The sequence below is a fragment of the Lampetra fluviatilis genome, chromosome 9 (genome assembly GCF_964198595.1).
Source record: "Lampetra fluviatilis chromosome 9, kcLamFluv1.1, whole genome shotgun sequence".
Classification (NCBI taxonomy): Eukaryota; Metazoa; Chordata; class Hyperoartia; order Petromyzontiformes; family Petromyzontidae; genus Lampetra; species Lampetra fluviatilis.
The window spans coordinates 12,875,654-12,894,984 of record NC_136283.1 but is presented as its reverse complement, the minus strand read 5'-3'; the positions used below and the strand labels follow the sequence as shown (position 1 = coordinate 12,894,984).

The 19,331-nt window shown below is 47.5% G+C and overlaps 1 protein-coding gene across 1 annotated transcript in view; it reads right to left on the bottom strand.

Moving 5' to 3' along the window:
- Positions 1-396: 396 nt before the first annotated feature.
- LOC144934222 (uncharacterized) overlaps positions 397-19,331 on the bottom strand; it is a 115,984-nt gene continuing 97,049 nt past the window's right edge. The window contains exons 33-38 of the mRNA XM_078859829.1: positions 18,789-18,842; positions 16,448-16,474; positions 15,687-15,722; positions 11,807-11,893; positions 5,239-5,277; positions 397-2,837 (exon numbers count right to left, since the gene is read on the bottom strand). Of these exons, the coding sequence (XP_078715955.1) occupies positions 2,835-2,837; positions 5,239-5,277; positions 11,807-11,893; positions 15,687-15,722; positions 16,448-16,474; positions 18,789-18,842 (246 nt within the window). The 3' untranslated portion in view covers positions 397-2,834. The remainder of the gene's footprint in view (positions 2,838-5,238; positions 5,278-11,806; positions 11,894-15,686; positions 15,723-16,447; positions 16,475-18,788; positions 18,843-19,331) is intronic.

Below are 19,331 nucleotides of genomic sequence, written 5' to 3'. Positions count from 1 at the left end.
TCTTCACTAATTTTCAGAGGGGGGGTGGGGGGTTACTTTCGCCGATATGACATCAGTGTGAGAGCCGCCACGCATTCGAAACCATTGGGGTCTGACAGCAGCACGATGATGATGATGGGGGGTGTTGTCAATTGTCGTGTATTGTCGGGGTCTGCACGCCAGGGGCCGGCACTACAGGCCACCAGGAGCCGCCCGTGGCCACCCCGGGCCTTGCAATGAAGAGCGCCGCTCCAAACGAATGTGTTTTTAGATCAATGGGAAGCATAAAACATGGGATCACGGTGGTGTATTATCCACAACAACAAACAATTGCCGGCGCTTATAAAAAAAACCGTCTTAAAAACACAACACAAAGCAGGATGCATTATCTGATAGCTTTTTTTTTGTTTAAAAATAAAACACGAAAATGTTAAAGACAATTGGCGTGATTTATGACAACCGCCGTACGCGACGTATAAAAACACACACACGGGCAATATTAAATCACACACGGGCAGCAGCAATCTGTTAATATTTGCATATGAACTCACGCAGCAACCACAGACCGAATAACCGCCACGGCGCTCAATGTGAGAGGGCCGCTATATTTGACTGCCATGAAGCCCAGGGGAGAGAGAAAGAGAGAGACGGAGGGTAGGAGAGACTGTGTCGATTTAAAAAATGATCGTAGATTTTCGGCTACCTGCGGTGGCATTTTAAGTGGTCTAGAAGAGGTAGGGTAACTTAATATCCACTTGAATCATCATTCAATTTTAGGTCGCTGTGAATCCAACGCTGAGTAAGGACCCTCGCCACAAGCCATGTCGGTCATGGGGATTGTTTGCCCATACTTCACCATACTGGACCGCGTGGGTTGGTGAAAGGGGTTGGGGGGCACTCAGCACCGGTTCAGATATCTCGCCACTGATGTTAGCCGTGGCCGGCATGAGCAACGCGTACAAAGTACAAAGGTTGATAGAAAACCCAGCGACTGTCACCGTTATCGTTCTAAATTTGCCCACTTATGATCCAAATTGGAAACGCGATGCCGCTAAGAAATTGACACTCGTGCCAATCAGTGCAACGCCTGAAGAGGACGTCACAGATCGACTTCTGGAGTCATTTCGAAAGCCGACTTTGTCCACACCCAAGGGGGTGTGGGGGGGGCGCGTGGAAACCCAACGTTAATTAGTAAAATATCCTGTCCACTGCCACTTCTCCATCACATTCACGTTCCAGTTACTCCCGTTGAATAAATTACTTGCAAGCGACGACCGCGTGGGTGGGTTCATTCCCCTGGGGGGGTCTCATGGCAGGCAAGGGACGCAGCCCCGGATTGGCCCAAAACTCTCTTGACGGCCGCCACTTGTCAACACGCAGCGCAGTAAACGTGACACGTGGAGCCGAGGCGCTCCCTCCCTACCCCCTCGTGTATACGCCAGGAAGCAGAGCTTGCTGAACCTCCCCTCGTGATCCCCACTGGCTGCAGGTTGCCGCTGCTCGTGGTCAGTGGGTACAGCACTGTTCTTCAAAGGGGGGGGGGGGGGGGCACGGGCACTTTCGCCGATAAGAAGACATCATCAGTGTGAGGGCCGCCACACATTTGAAACCATTGAGGGTTTGACAGCGGCACGATGATGATGGGGTCCGGACGTAAGGGGCCGCACTAAAGCCCACCAGGGGCCCGCCAGTCGCCCGCGGGCCTCGCAATGAAGAACACCGCGGTAGAGGCAAACTGACTGGCTGGCTGGCAGTGCAAGAGAGCCATGCATAGGAGAGCACTGCTTGGGAGAGCGCCTCCAAGACCAGAGCAGCCACGCGCGATAGCTATGTGCCCGCAGCACTAACACGATTGGACCCACACTAAGAAATTATTTGCGAGCTTAACAACCGATTTTTTTTCAAATCTGCGAATGTAATACCTGTCATTTACGATGAACGTTAAAAAATTCATTACAATTATTATTATGAGAAGACTGACATAACCACACTGCAAAACTCTTCGCGAGCTTAACAACGAATTTTTTGTGTTAAATCTGCAAATGTAATTTCTGTACTTGACGATGAATATTAAGAAATTCATTACAATTATTATTATGAGAAGACTGACATCTGTAACGCAGCGCTACGGATTTTCTCCGCTGTACCCACTGACCGATCACACGCGGCGCGGTGGCCGCAGATACGAGCACATCGTTTTATTTGGGCGCGCTTCGCGGAATGTTCGTAGGTTTCATCGCAGCCTTCCGCTACTCGGATCGGACAAGCAAACCTCGCAACTTCAACAAGGCAGCACGGCTCGTCGGAATGAAGGTCGGTTGGTCCACACCACCAGCCGTATTTGGAACGATGTAAAAAAAAAAAATCTAGAAATGCTTAATTATCCACGGAATGTAGCACGGAATGTTCGTGAACGAAGAGAACAATTCGGAAGGCCGGGTACCTTTTTAAATCGAAGCGCGCTTATTCTGTTTTAATTAAGCGAATAGTCACGCCCATCATGAATAAGTTAGCGTGAATGTAGAACGGAGATGTTGAAATTCTCCCCCCCCCCAAACCCTGCCCCCCATGGCTTTCTTAGAGGCAAGCAATTTGTTACCGTAGCAACGTACATAACACTTGTGTGGCCATAGCCATAAATTATTATGCTCATGCCTTATTACGAACCGTGTATAAACGAAATCAACGTGTAAAAAAAAACGGTTTAGTGTAAAAAAAAACCAAACCCAACAGATCTAAACAAGAACAACATCATCATAAAAAAACAACTTTACAAAAAAGCGACGTTTGATACAAAATATAGTATTTATATCTTATATACAACAGCAGCCCCATGCTGAGGGTTAGGCAGACCATCACTGCAAAAAACACACGAACACACACACGCGGGCAGTTAGTAGTGCGGGAGCTCGGTGGGGAACACGCGGTAACACACACACGGGCGCAAATAAGTTCCGTAAATCGCTCGTTGACGCTTATCTCGGACAGGTGAGGATAGCCGCCCAACGAGGCTACATTTTGAGAGTAACAAGGCGAAGTCAAAGTGACCCCCGGCTCAAATGAGCGTCGAGGCAATGCTCACCTCCCGTTTGCCGGCTTGAGTCGTTGAGAAATGCCCCATTCAAGTGATCGGGGCCGAGTCTAGCCAGTGGACAACCATTGTTGTTGACGAGCTCACAACGCGGTACCTATTTTATCGACCCCCTCACCCCGAGGTGGGATGATGGGCTGAGCCAACCAGGAATTTCAACTCACAAACTTCCGATTGTGAGCCGATTGTGGATATCCCCGATAATTTATTCATTGGGGAAAGCCGCACCGAGGCTCAAGACACTCTTTTTTTTTATCAAGGCGAATCCTGCATTGGGATGTTTGGCTAATTCCACTTATGAGCGCTCTTACGCGCGTGTGTGTGGGAAGACGCCGCAGTACTTTAAGCACCCAGAGAAAACCCAGGCACACGACAAAAGTGTTGAGCGAGGGAGCGGTCATATGTATGGGCAGTAGAAACATCCCACATGAATACAACAGGGGCTGATCAGCCTGCAGTGCGAGCACCGATTAGCGATACCGAACCCACATTTATGTAACGTCCCTGCCATTGGAATGTCGAATTTCCACCACTGGCTCAGGACCATGAATTGCGATGAGCAACACCCAATGCTTATTTGAGAGCAGGGACGCGCACACTTTGACTCGCCTTGATCTGCCGCGTTCAAATACGGCGCTGTGACTTAACGTCTCACCTGGCCTCTGATAAGGCATTCGATTGATCTGTTACTTGCGAGGCAACGTGGGATACAAACAAATAAACATCGTGGTGCCAGCTGTCGCGCGTGTTTCCGCATGGACGGCGACGATTCACCGCCACGGCGAATCGTTTACGAGCGCAAAATTATACTCTTTGGTTCTTTCGGTAAAGTCACGTAGGTAGAAGAAGAATAACATAAAAATAAAATAAAAAATAAGCGGTCGTCCTCAGGCGGAAAAAAAATCATCCAGCAGTGGAACTGCTGAGAACGAGCGCTTGTGTTGCGATCGAAACGTCGTGATATATTATTTTGTATTTTATTATTCTTCTACCTACGTGACTTTACCGAAAGAACCAAAGAGTATGGATTCCTGCAGCCACGAAAGCTTCAAATCAAGATTGAGTGCAAAATTGTTTGCAGAGAAATGCGCAAGCAACGACAAGGGGAGACGAAAGCGTGAAACAACCCCGGGGGGTTCGTGACTCATGGACTCCGGCCCCTCGGCACGACGGTTGGGCCCGATCGTCGTGGATGCAAAGTCACGTGCGCGTGGCCGAGAACCCCGATGCGGAGGTGTTTTGCCGATTTCGCGGTGGGGGAGGGGGGAACCACAAAAGGGTGACTTCCCAAGTGGCCAGCGCTCATGGGAGCCCTTGTCGAGTGTTCTCGAGATGCTAGGAGCAGTGGGGTGCGGAGAGGTTAGCCTCCTCCCAGAAACATCGATTTCTTTCCACTAATAATGAGCATGAGCACCCCAATGCACTTTGAGGTTTCCATGCTGCCTCCACCCTGAGGTGTGGCCAGCCGAGATGCTCTGGTTGTGAGGGCGAGCATGATTTTACTTGGGCACGGGATGAATGATTCCCACACGTGTTGGACAGCGAGTCAAGGCATATCATGTGCAAATGTGTGGTCCCTTCCCATAGCTGCTACTACTAAAATTAGTCTCCAAGCCTATTTAAGCCCACAATTTAAAACTAATTCTCACGCACCTGTATGTAAGCTTCAAATCCGCCTCAAGCCTGACGCCCCAGAGCCTGGCTTGTGCCCAGCCATTGTTGCGCAGTGGTGAGATGTTAACTACCTCGCCTGGTATACAGGAGGTCGTGGGTTCGATCCCGACCTTGACGCCTGCTGCTGTAGATTTGGAGTTTGCATGTTTCTCTCCCTACGGTCCGCGTGCATTTTTCTCCGGGTCCTCCGGTTTTTCCCTCCACATTTAGAAATATGCATTCGGGTATTTTGGCTGCTATAAATTTCCACGTGATCGGCCACTTCGTTCAGCTATCATTTGTGGCCAGGTCGCTTCTGAAAAACAGCTTTATGGCTCATTGGTCCTTACCTGGTAAAATAAAAAGTTTAGTTTTCATCTTAGTTGATTGTGTAATAACTGACCCGCCCACGCAGTACATCTGCGACAAAGAGCTTCATGGCTCATTGGATTCCTCGAGTCTAAACAAAAAATCTGATACTCTGAAAAAACTCGCGCGTCTACGTCCACACTTACTTTCTGCCAGCAGCCAGGTAGGGGCAGCCCGTCCGCTCCCTGTAGGGGGGGGGGGGAAGGGGTAATGGCACATCATTGGCGTGAGTCTCGGCCTGCAGCGGCAGATGCACACGGGCAGCAGGGCACGCGGTACGATTCGCAGCAACGGCGTCACCAGCTCGAGTCACTCCACAAAGTGATGCCCGTTTGTGGAGGGAGGACCTCTCCCGCTATGGATTGGGAGCTTGGGCCATGGAGGCATTGCTTCATAGTTCTCCGATGTATTTTGGCAAGACGGCCTGACATTTCACCCACAACTGAATTTAACTCTACGGTTTCCTTAAGGAGCCTCCCAGCACGTGGAGGAAAACGCTGGAAAACGCATCGGAGAGCTATACAGCGCAGTCGCGCAAACCATTGGCAGGAGGCGTTGAAAAAATCAGCTTGTGACGCCGCCGATTCAAAGATACGTGCGGAGGCGGCACCGTCCTGATCCGACATTGGATTGATCGCTGCCGATTTAAACCGGGCAGAAAAACAAACCATTCCTCCCCAGTCGTCATCGGCAAAGATGTGAATTTTTCGATTTAAAGCTTTCGTAACTGCAGGGATTCATCTTCTTGGTTCTTTCGGTAAAGTCACGTAGAAGGGAAATAATAAGATAATAAAAATAAAACATAATAAAATAATTCTCACGACGTTTCGGCCACAACGCAAGCAGCCGTCCTCAGGTGGAAAACAGGTCTGTCGAGAAGACAGAGTCTGAATTATAATTCTCACGTCGTGAGAATAATTTTATTATGTTTTATTTTTATTATTTTATTATTTCCATTCTACGTGACTTTACCGAAAGAACCAAGAAGATGTGAATTTTTTTTTTATATCTCGGTTATTTTTCGCTCGATTAATTTGTCCTGCCGTGCCGTTAGCCCATTGGGTGCAGTTCTGCGCCTTTGTTCATCTGAATAGTTCCACGGGTGACCGTGGCTCAGGTGCGATGGCTTTGTCGGTTCCTCGAGCCAGTGGTGGAATCAGTCGGTGCCGCCTTCGTACGGTCGCATTTCATTAACAATTGGCCACGGACGCGAAGGAGCCAAGCTGCAAGGAATCTGAAAATGATGCTGATGAAAAAAACACAGCTTAAAATCCCGCGAAGCAAATTATGATTTTTTTAAATGTGACGGATGTTGCCGAATATTTTTGATTTAAACAAATACACCATAAAGGGTTTATTGATATGAACGAAGCGTTGCCTACATTTATTTTTCCCTCCGTTTACATTTAAATTTCGCTCACAATTTTGGTCCTTACTCAGAGAGCACTCTCACGAAGTAAATTCACTGCAAAAAAAAATACCTGAACAGAATAAAAAATGTAGCACGTGTGAACACTCGATTCGCTTGCTTGATTTACAACGGCAAAGAAAGTTTTTTATGGAAATGCACCCGATTTTTGTTTACAGTCCATGCGTAAAGCCGCCCTTGATTTGATCCAATTCATTTGCTTCTCCGCATTAAATTTGAAGAGTGGCTAAAAACCGATGGGAATATCACGCGTGCAGGCCTGTGTTTTCTCTGACGTTCATTGACGATTAATCATACTGATCAGGGGATGTGTGCAGTCTTACCGAGGGGGGTTATTATTCCCCACTCGATGTTCCATTCTAGTCGCATAAGGGGGGGGGGGTTGTATGTACAGATGCTGAACTTCTTTCGCACCGCACGGAGCCAACCGTGCAAATCGCAGGTGCGGTGGAAGGTCAACAAACTAAAGGTTGGGTGTCCACATTTTTCTTAGTATGCGCATGAGCAGGTAATTGTTTTTTGAGTCATTAATTCTTCTTCTTGGTTCTTTAGGTAAAGTCACGTAGAATGGAAATAATAAAAATAAAACATAATAAAACATAATAAAATAATTCTCACGACGTTTCGGCCACAACGCAAGCAGCCGTCCTTAGGTGGAGAACAGGTCTGTCGAGAAGACAGAGTCAGACTCTGTCAGACAGAGTCAGACTCTGTCAGACAGAGTCAGACTCTGTCAGACTCTGTCTTCTCGACAGACCTGTTCTCCACCTGAGGACGGCTGCTTGCGTTGTGGCCGAAACGTCGTGAGAATTATTTTATTATGTTTTATCTTTATTATTTTATTATTTCCATTTTACGTGACTTTACCGAAAGAACCAAGAAGATGAATCCCTGCAGTCACGAAAGCTTTAAATCGAAATTTGATTAATTATTATTCTTGATAAAGCGCCCGTGGGTTAACAGTAACAGGGTTAACGCGGCCTAGCTTTGAAGTTCGTGGTGTATTAAAAACGAACGAGAAAATGTATATGTTGACAACCACACGCGATTTGAATTTCATGAAGTGATTCACACTGGACCGATTCTATTCAGGATTTCAATGAATATCTTAACTCTGCATTTCCCTCCCCACCCACCCCCCGCTTCGTGAAATGTAAATCTCATTTTTACTGCTCGATTCCCTGTGCGGTTGTTTGATCTGCTTATGTGCACAGTGCAAATATATCTGTAGCAGGTAATGGCGAACGGGCAGCCTCGTACAATTTATGGGTTTAGAAGGTTGTTTAAAAATTGCTTTAATTGGCCAAGCCACCATTGCAGGTCCAATTATAATAATTATATATATGTGTATAAAAAATATGGTTCAGACACTGTATGTATTTGTTTCAATTGGTTTCAGGAAACGAAGGTAATGGTCAAATGACTTGCATCTCACTTTCAGATTTACCAAAACAACAGATAACACTTTTAACACTGATGTAAATTAAGCCTGTCGGAATAGTACTTTGATAAGACACTATTTGGAGGAACAGACTATCCCGCAGTTGTGTATTTTGTTTATCAGCATCATTTAAATTTACTTGCTGTTTTCTTTTTCAGTTTTCAGCATGCATTTCTCCAAACATCACAGTTCATATCATCAAAACATATAACTTCAGGCAGCAAACAAACCTTCATGCAGCAAACATCCAAACGACACATAAATATCAGCTACATTTGAATAAAAAAATAGCCTGCACCTCTGCAAGAGGCTTGACACGTCAGCAAAGCCTGAGCAAGGCCTGCTGGTGTAGGCCACAGATGCTTATCACCATGACAACAATCAATCCCTCCCAACCAGTGTTGTCCCTCTATTAAGATCGACCATAACATTACACTTTATGTAATACAAAATTGGACATTCCACTCTATTGTGAAAAAAGTGCCAATTATTTTGGAGTTTTTTTTTGTAAATGTTTGGTGCTTATTATTTTCTGTACATAATTTTATCCAGAGGGGTAAACAACGGCCATGAACCTAGAGCAGACTGATGATGTCTACTATTTGGAAATGCTCACAAATGTGTCAATTTGTTCAGAAGGGTCTATAAGGCCATTATTCCCAGGCTGGGCACAAGTGAATACAAATAATGCAATTAAAACTAATTGGATTTTTTTTCAGTGCAGTGTTGATGAATTTAATTCTAAAGATGCTTATATTCAATGCACACTGAATATAGGTGATATTTTCAAGTGAGATTTTGTAATAACAAAAAAAATACCTTCTTGTTTTACATTGTAACGTGTGATAAATCGCATCACAATAATTGTTTTTCCCTTTGGCTCTGGTGTTCTATCAACATCGCCGCTATTGATCCGCAAGCGTGGGTTTATTCCATTAACGTTCTCAACCCCTGCCGCTCACTCCCACCGCTCCCGGGCCGTGAGGCGTGATAAAGAGCGGCCACGCTCGGAGGTGGATTTGTCTGACGTTGAAACGAAATGCACCACAAGCGACAGAGGCCGTGTCACAGCAGGGTCAGATCGCACCACCACCACCACCCCCATTTCGCACTCAAGAACAACGGGCGAGTATTGCCCTGCTCACGGTGCTGGTATTAGCTACACCTGCAACTCCACCATCGCCGAGTGCCGGTTTGTTGTTTAATATTCCATTGGAGCGCTGTCTAGAAAATCCGCGGTGCAATTCATTAAGCCCATGGGCAAAGCAGGCGCCCTCGGCAGTCACGGCTGCGTGGCGTGAATGTCGGCATGATGTGTTCCGGGTGTCGACTCAATTAGCTGTGCGTACGGCCGGGCCTGACCCGGCCCCTCTCTAACGCATCACAGGTGCCGTCACAAATCCTCCCCAGACATGAAATGCGGAGCAAAATGCATCAGGGGAAAATGGTTAACAGGGAACGGTCAAGGACCAGGAAAGGGCGTTCAGCTGTGAGGTGAGTCGGACTGGGAAGGAATCAAGGATTGCTTTGGGACTCGAGACGAGAGAAGGATTGGGAATCAGGGAGTGCAAACCAGCAAGGAATCGGGATTTGTGAGGCATTGGGATCAGGAGGTGAGTTGGACTGGGAAGGAATCAGGACTGCTAAGGGTTCGCGTAAATTATTAGGATCAGGAAGGGAGTGCAAAAACAGCGAGGAATCGGTGCCCAGGAGAGGATTGAGGCTGGGAAGGGAGTGAGGGTTGGGATCCGTACGGCAGATATGTTACAGCACTCGGAGTAAGAGGATAACGCAAGAATGGCATTGCCTTTTAAAGGCACGCAACGCCAGGAAGGAGGCACATTATTAAGGAGGCAGGAGCAGGGAGTGTCCAGGAGATGTTTACCTTAAAAGTTCACTTTGTGCAGTATTACTGTGCCTTATTATTGCCACGATCAGAATTGTTTAAGGTCTACCGAAATTACGTGATTTTTTGTTAAAGATTGTCTGGGTTTTACCCATAAAGAATAATACTTTACATACCTATGAACACGTGATTAGTAAGAAAACAAAAAGCCACACTGCCCATTACAGACAGGAAAGCGAAGTCAATATGCAGGCCAAGCAAGCCGGGGAGGAACAGAACGCGTGAAACAAAAATCTTTTGCTGGCAAAAGATTTGACACATTAGCATGTGGGTAAAAAAAAACCCTATCGCTGATAGGAGTTATCAGAGCCATGCAGAGGCGGAACATCTCACTTGAAGACATGCGCTCGGCATCGTGATTAACGACGAACCGAGAGGAAGTAGGAAAAGGGTTGCCAAGGAAGGGAAATAAATGAGGAGCAGGGAAGTGGGGACAGGAACGGATCAGCAAGGATGTGGAGCGTGGCACACGAGATGAGGCATGGAGGTGAGGAGGAGGTGGTCGGGGTGGACTTCGCGAGGGATGGGGTGGAGAGGCGAGGGTAGTTTGTTGGTGCCTCCAGTGGAGGTTGTCAGCGTCTCCGCAGTATTGTTTTAGTTGTTGCCCAACTTGGATTTTTACGTCCCCAGTTTCATAACATTCGCCATTGGTGGGCTTTGGGGCAAATGTGCCAATTATGCGAGATAAAATTTCGTGTAAAAAACTCGACGGGTATTTACTTCAACGGGCAGAGATTGGACACGTTGTCGCAATTCAGGGTTGCGAATATGTTTTTAATATATTGTCTCGTCTGTATTCCATAGTTTCATTAGCTTAAGTGTAAGATAAGTATATAATTTGCATAGATCGTGAATAATCTATTCTTACACGCACAATCTGTTCAATTTGTGGTGACTGCGAGTATTGACGTTGTTAAATTAACCTTGGCCAAAACAAACACGTGTCTTCTGATTCGTGTGTTGTGGAATGCAGTTTCATCACAACAATTTTCAACGTGACAAAAATCAGCAAAAAACATTGGCGTTTATTTTGTAAAAATGTTTTGACAATTAATTACCAGTGGAATCTGCTCTTCCACCAACACGAATTAGAGGAATTAGAGCCACTTGAGCGTGAACCAATCGAGCGGGGGGGGGAGACTTTAATCTCCTTCAGTTAAGGCCACGGGGGGGATGGATGCGAACAGGAGGGCAGATGCGATAGGGGGTGACAGGTGTGGAGAAGGGATGGACGAATGGAGGTGAGTGAAGAGGAGAGGAAAATAAGAGTGGGACAGGGAATAGGGGAGAGGAGAGGAGAGTGAGGGTACTGTACCAACGGGCATGGCGCGTCTAGGCCATCCAGGCCAGGCATGCCTGGCTCCCCCTTCTCCCCCTTGGTTCCCCGAAATCCCTGCACGTGAGACCAAGCGACCGCGTCCGTCACAAACACTCTCCCTCCCTGCGCATTAGAAGCCCGCCTCTGATGGAGGAGCGCTAGCGGGCACGGCACGGGGCGCGCGAGCCTGCCAGGAGCTCGCGTCCAAACCCCGGCGTCGTCTGAGAAACGAAAACAATGACGAGCGATAACGGAGAGAGGGGCAGGGCGGGGGGTACAACGCCGGTGGCCCCGCGGCTCGAGTCTACGCGAAAGACCGCGGCTGCAAAAAAAACATCGACCACGTGGACTCGTGCGCACATTAAACCACGCAGAGGGGGTTCGGTGGGGGGGGGGCGACCACCACCACCACAATAAAGCAGCGCTTCAGGTAATACGTTAATTCGTAAAGCAAACCGGGCTCATGTGCCCTGGGCTTAATATCCAAAATTGAACGAGCTTAGTAATTGGTTAAGTGAAGCTGCGTTTGCTTTGAGGAAGGCTTGCGCCACGCTGCTTTCCGTGGCTCGGTGACTCCCCCCCCCGATGATCCCCAGCACCTTGGCCAGGTTGGAACGTACCAAAGGACAGGGCGCGTCTAATCCGGGGGCCCCCTGCTCTCCCTTATCGCCCTTTGGGCCCTTTTTACCTCGGACTCCCCTCTCCCCCTGTGAATGCAACGGTTTGGTCAGCCACACACAGACACACGCACACAATCAGCTCATGGGGGAATAATACAGCTTGGGGAAAGTTAAATACAAGTTTTACTTGGTAAATGTTTAGTATTACTTTGTCGGACGATGTGGCTCATGTAAACACTTACATTTCTATCACTTTTGAACATGAAAATTATTGCTTGTCCATTAGTTTAGCTTATACATATAGTAGTCAGCTTACATTCTTTAGACGGTACACGAGGCTGCTATGGTAGAGAGGGGGAAAAATGTACAAAAGAGTTGAGCAAAGGATAGCTTGAGATAGCAGAAGTAAAACTCGTGTAATGGTCTTTTGGGGATTCCATTAAGTTGTTTGGCCACGTTGCTGGGTGGTTCATTGCTGCAGCCTTAACGGGATTTTTTTTTCTTCCAAGGATCTGAGGGTTTTAAGAACGAGAATGGTCTGTGTTCAAGTACGCTAAAACACCCTGCAGGAAGACACCACTCGGAAAAAGTTAAACAATTCCCATTTGTAGATGCACACCTAGCCCGTGGGTCCGCCGAATTTCCGACGGAGGAGTTTAAAGGCTCGTTTCATGAGATTGGTTCAGGCGAGCCTGAGGGGCACACTATGTCGAAACGTGCCCAGAAAGTTCGCTTGTGTTGAATCAATGCTGCTGACATCATTATGCACTCCCCAAATTGTGCACATCGTGGGGCTGGCTAGTTGTGTACGTGACGAGACTGGTATACGAAGACGACGTCCTGTGTTCTTATCTATTTCGATCAAAGATTTAACGGTAAGTGTACGAAGTTCTCCAGTGATGTCACTTGCAGGGATTTTTTTGTATAAAAATAACTGCAGGAGTCACGCCACAGTGACAAACATCACGAGAAAACGCCTTGAGGTCGCTTTAAATTGTTTCCGCTCATTGACGAAGCTTTTCAGCTTTGTCGGACAGCCTGAAGCACACAGCCCGCGAGTGCAGCTTCAAGGGGTGATCGGAAATTTGGCCCGCGTCTTCTCCTAAGGAATGTCTTTTAATTTTATTTTTTATTTAAAGCAGCGTGTTTTTCAACCGGCTACTGGGGGAGTTCATATTGGAGAGGATTGCAGAGTTGACGAGAGGCCTTAAGGGGGTCCTAAATGTGGATTATGTTTAGGCCTTCGCCGGGTTCTCAAGAGCCCTGACCACTACAAGACAACATCAGCAGCGGCAGGAGGAGCTCAACGCGCTGCTGCTGCTGCTGCAGATGCCGCTGCCCCGACGGCGATGGCCACGTCGGCTTGAGTAGTCGGGCGACGTGAAGCACCAGCGGAGGTCGACAGTCGATGCTGTTCGCCTGCCGAGATGTAGGCCTGAGGCTGGTCAACTAAAAACGATTTTTACAACCTAATTTTTATTTGACCAGGTGAGGCCCACTGAGCATTTGAGCTCTTTTTCAGAAGCGACCTGGCCACCAAATGATAGCTCAACGAAGTGGCTTATCACGTGGAAATGCAAAGCAGCCAAATACTCTAAACGCGCGTTTCTAAATGTGGAGGGAAAAACCGGAGGAAAAATATCCACGCCACCACGGAGAGAGAGAGAGACATGCAAACTCCGAATATACAGCAGGCATCAGGGTCGGGATCGAATCCACGACCTCCTGTATACCAGGCGAGGGAGTTAACATCTCGCCGCCGTGGAGCGACTGTGCCGGGGGGGCCCACTGGCCGTGAGTGGAGATGGCAGTAGCGCACAGATTGTGCCGAGTAGGCATGTAACCGTTCATATCCTCAGCGGTTTGATGAACTGTCAAAATTTGGAGGTTGCAAATTGATTTTGGGAAATCTGGTGATATATTTCACACGGTTCTTACGAATGTTGTTCACGCCTTGTTTTGTTTTTGGACTGTCTTGTGTTTACAGTTCTGTTCGCTTCATTAGCCAGCGTACAACACGAGAATATGAATTATTCCGAGCGAAGAGATTGATTCGAGACAGGGGACCGTGAAGGACGTTCATTCAGCCTTAATCGCCTCTGTTGAGCAGAATAAAAGGAACTGAAGGCAGAACGTTAGAATCTTATTTGTATAAGATTTGAATACATCTATTCCCACGCGTATCATTTTAAGTTATCGATCAGAAGCAGGAGAACCGATGCATCGTTGCATGCCTACGGGACGTGCCTATTGCTCGTCTGCTCTATCAAATCTGATGAGCGGCGCTTCAATTTTCAAAGAGTAGATAAGCACACGGGACCGATTTGGCAGTGTCCGTCGGGAGCTGCCCGTATCGTGGTGAAGATTTAAGGGTTCTAGATTTGAAGCTTTCGTGACTGCAAGGATTCATATTCCTTGGGTTTTTTCGGTAAAGTCACGTAGGTAAAAAATTAAAATTAAAATTAATAAAAGTGAAATAAAAATAAAATAAAAATCACGACGTTTCGGAGGCAACACAAGCTTTACTTGATGCAGCAAGCATGCTGTGACGGTTCCACCTGAAGACGGAAGCTTGTGTTGCCTCCGAAACGTCGTGATTTTTATTTTCTTTTTATTTCATTAATTTTAATTTTAATTTTTTACCTACGTGACTTTACCGAAAAAACCCAAGAAAAAGATTTAAGGGCTCTGGCAGGGAGGACGAAAAAAAGGGGTTACGAACGGAAGGAGGCAAAGGCCGGGGACATGGCGAACGTGACAGACAAGGAATGTAAAGTAAACATTCTGCAGCGGGAAACGGAGAGAAGGCACAGCGGGAAACGGAGAGAAGGCACAACGGGAAATGATTCGCACAGGGAGGTGGGCCCGATATGATGTGGCAGCAAAATTACGATTACATTTACAACTCGGACTTTGCACACTGTGGGCAGTGGGAGAATGGCGGCCCTGGCCCCATAGACAACGCCATTCAAGGGTTTATCAGGATTTTTAACGAGGTACATCGATGATGGATCGATGCACTGGAAATGGTGAGTCACTTTAAACCGTGATGAAATTAACGATGTCATTAAAAAACAGACGCGTCCTTGAACACAAATTCTGTCCTTTCATCTAAGGCACTCGGAAGTGAGTGGACATGAGGTTGTTTAAGGAAACAGGGGCACACTCGAGTATTTGAGCTGCCTCCAGTCTTTGTCGGCGCTCACGTTTCACTCGTGTGCGTGTGTTGGCGTTAGGACAGCGGCTGCACATCGGAAGCATTATTTTGTGTCGCGTTCTCTTGTGCCGAGTGACAATTGAGGCTGAACCTCCAGGGAGATATCGGGCCACCTCCCCCCCACACACCAATTTATTTACTTGGGGGAGAAAGCAACGCGGTGGGAGAGTCGGGAGGCACGGAAGCGGCACGCGGGAGGTTTCGGCGATGGGAAAGGGAGAGAAAGCGTACGGGAGGAAATCGACTTCACTCTGAGCAGAACATATCCGTGTGCTGAAAGTTTGGTGAATGTGAATGGCGGACGTTATCTTTTAATAGAACCATTTTCGGGGAAATAGAAAATTTGCACGCGTATGAACAATGGCACATTTTACTCGTGACAATATAGTAATGACACATTATTTTTCGGCCAGAATTTAAATGATCAAAGAAATGGTAATTTAACAGATTTAAGCACCTCAATCATCTCAATTCAACTGGGAGCTTTGAGATGCTACTTAAATTCAAATTGCTATTCTTATTTGAGGAAAAGACCCCAAAATGGAGACAAGGAGAATAGGCAAGGCCCGAGCTCTCGAGTAACCATGACGACGATGACGACGACGATGATGATGAGTTCTGTAAGCAGCGGTTGATGAGTGGAGGTGTGAGGATTGTTCCTACCCGTTCCCCCTTGTCTCCCCTCAGTCCGGACGTGCCCTGGAGAGACACGGAGCAATAACACGGCAATACGCAATGAGAAACGCGAACACACACGCATGCAAGAACACGCCAGCCGGACTTACAGTGGTGTCTGATTTACTATCTTCGGTGGTACCTCATTACAAAAAAAACCCGGCAAACTTTAATTATTTATTCAGTTGTTGTTTGTGTGCCACAATAGATGGATTAAAAGTGGCGTGCAATCCCCACTCTCACCGTTGTCTTGCCCAAACACACTGCTGTACACTCTCTGGTATTTGCTCAATGTCTGTTGCTCTGCGACTCGCAGATGGCAGTGAGGCGGCGGTTCTCAAGCTGTTAGTTCTCTCCACTAAGTGTGTTTTGCCCGTATGTCAGGTCAGGTTACCCCTTCTCACATCTCGGAAGCTAAGCAGGTACTTAGCCTGGACAGTGCTTGGATGGGAAACTACCATGCACAACAGATGCATTGGCTGTGGAGGCTAACGTTCCAGTGTGAGTAAAATCCATCGTTGTACTCTACTTCTATGCCCCCGCGTTTATGCTACCCGCCATTAGCAACCCGCGTTGACCAGCCCGGCAAAGTTTGGTTGAACCGGCGTGGCACGGGGAAGGCTCCTATCCAGCGGTGGGTTGACAGACAAGGGGCTCTCCATGGACACGCATTAACCTAGACGAACGTGGGCTCCCATTATCGAGCAGGCGTGCGGCTGGATGTGCCGACAGGTGCGGGTGACCCTCACCTGGAGTCCGGGCATCCCGTTCCGGCCCTAGACAACGAGAAACACCCACGAGGCATCGTTACTCGTTGGCAAGCCATTCGAGTCATTTGATCAAACCCCCGGGGGAACCATGACGATGATGGGCTGGGTCACCCCCCCCACAACCGTCCCCGATGGCCGCTCGTTCCACCGCCGAGTCAACGGGCACAGAGGCCACCCGTTTCTCGATTGCGATGTTTGGTCAGTTTATTTATTTAACAAGTGCTTTTTGAATACTGGAGAAAACCGGAGTAGAAGGAGAAAAAACCCCACGCATACGAGAGGATAACACTTAAAGGGCAACACTGACGGGTTCACGGACCCTCTTGCTGTACTGCGATATTGTTGACACCTTGCAGGGGGCCTAGTGGATTAGGGAGTTTCACAGAGCTCTCGGCGTTTGACCAACTCTTGTCTCCAACTAACGTCACCTCAGGCTGGACTCAAACAAACCGAAGGGAATGCGTCGATTATGGACTCCGCAGCCTAAGGGACGGAGCTAATGGACTGCTTGAGGGTTTCTACTAGACTGCTTGAGGGTTTCTACTAGACTGCTCGAGGAATTGTACAACTGCAATGGCCATGCAAGTGCCTCTTGATGCAGCAGCATGTGAATTATTAAAATCTAAATCAACTAAAAACGCAATGTTTTTTTTTTTTTTACAAGGCCGACTGAGCTATATAGCTCATTTTCAGAAACGACTCGGCCACAAATGATAGCTCAAAGAAGTGGCTTATCATGTAGAAATTTATAGCAGCCAAATACTCTAAACGAATGTTTTTAAATGTGGAGGGAAAAAAACGGAGAAAAATCCACGGGACCACGGGGAGAACGTGCAAAGTCTAAATATACAGCAGGCGTCAGTGTCGGGATGGGACCCACCACCTCCTCCATACCAAGCGATGTAGTTAACATCTCGCAACGGTGGCACGATCATTACCTCAACAACAAGTTTACATCATTAACCAAACTGGCTATCTGGGCTTCTACTAGAAATGAGAAAAAACTAAAAACCTCTCACATTTACCAATAACACTGCGGCCTTAAAAGGAAAAAAAATATATAGTCATTGACGTTTCGGGAAATGGCCCATCTTCATAGCACACGGTCATGGCCCCCCGAAACGCCGTTTTTAAAATAATATTTTCCCTTTTTAAGACCACTGTTATTGACGATCGTGTTGAGTCTTTTGTTATTTGTGCTTGTGCACCACTGCCGATGCAGTAGCAGCAGCAGCGTCACCACAATAATTTGCCACTCGAAGTGAGCGTCGTTTCCACTGTGACTGCGCAATCACTCCACGTCCGTGCCGGGTGCATTTCAGACTCTAAAACGAAACAGAATTTCCTGGCAAACAGGAGGCATGGTAATTTCTTCTCGGCAATCGTAGAAAAGCCATCTTACTCTAATTTTACCTGAGCTGTTATACTAGCTGGCCATAAATGTCCCTCGGCCATTGTGCATTGTGAACGTGACTTCCTGCTCATATGAGCGTTTGTGGCATCCGTTGCTCAACGTATGTTTACAACCCTGAGCCAGTGGTGGAAATTCCCCATTCCCATGGCAGGGGATGAGTCTTTTCATTGTACAACCGCTGTTGACTTTTCCGCAAAGTGGTATCTATTTTATCTACCCTGGAGAGATGGTGGGCTGAGTAAACCGTCGAAGAAGATTGGAACTCGCAACACTTCGGACTGCGAGCAGTTTTCTCTACCGCTCAGCCATCCGGCTGGATTTTGCGCTACCACAGCAGAGAAACGGCACCGCTATTTTGAATACAGGGAGACGTGATTATTGCAAATGTTACCACGTGTTGGGTCAAAGCGTATCGGTGTATCCATTACCGGCGCACGGGGAAAATCACCAAGGCGATGAAATGTGGTCGTTTCATCGTGACGCGAGAATGGCCCACAGAGGTCGCAGTGACCGCGTCCAACCGAAAGGCGCTCAAAGCCCGTGACCAAAACAATCCGAATCAAATCACCCCAATTCTGTCGTCAGATCTGGGAAGCCGAGCAGATCTGGGGAGCCTGGATTAGTGTTTGGGTGGTTGTTATAGGGCAGCCTTAGGGCTCTGTTACCTTGTGGACAGCAGTGCAGCAAAATCTATTGCTGTACTGCACTTCTATGTTGCCAGGTCTATATGCTCCCTGCCTTCACTCACCCGCACTGACTAGCACTGTGAAGTTTGATTGAATAGCCTCCACAACCCGCTTTGCATGGTGTGGCCCTCATCCAGCAGTGGACTGACAGAAGGGCTCTGCATTTACTCTTTCACAAGGGAGCGGGGTTGGGAGGTTCTTTGGAGGTGCAGGCACTCACGGGTAGCCCTGGGGGTCCGTGAGGTCCTATGGATCCAAAGTCTCCTTTCTCTCCCTGAGGAGGACGGGGAGGGGTGGTGGGAGGAGGTGGGGTGAGCGATGCAGAGGTACACGAATGGGTAAAGAGTCGAAAAAAGACAAGCGAAGGGTCAACACACTCAAGTGGTTAATGCACCACGTGGCGTTAACGCAGCAGGTCCGCAGTTACAAACTGGGCAGCTGGAGAAGCGATGGATCAGAGTCAAACTCAACCAAATCTCACAGGTACAAATATGAATAATGATGACGATGAGTATTATTTATGATATTGAATCGCACTCAAGCCTATGACCAAATATTCTGGCATATATCCGATCTCGTCAGAACCCGGAAATTAAGTGCTTGGATGGGTGACCGCAAATATAATAAAAATATATTAATATTTGTACCAATGGATCCGTGCTTGTGGAGTATCTGCCCATTCCTTAAATTCGACCTTGGTCTATGAGTGCCTCTTTCTTTATACAACAGACATTGATTGCCCAATGTTCTGTACGGCATCTGG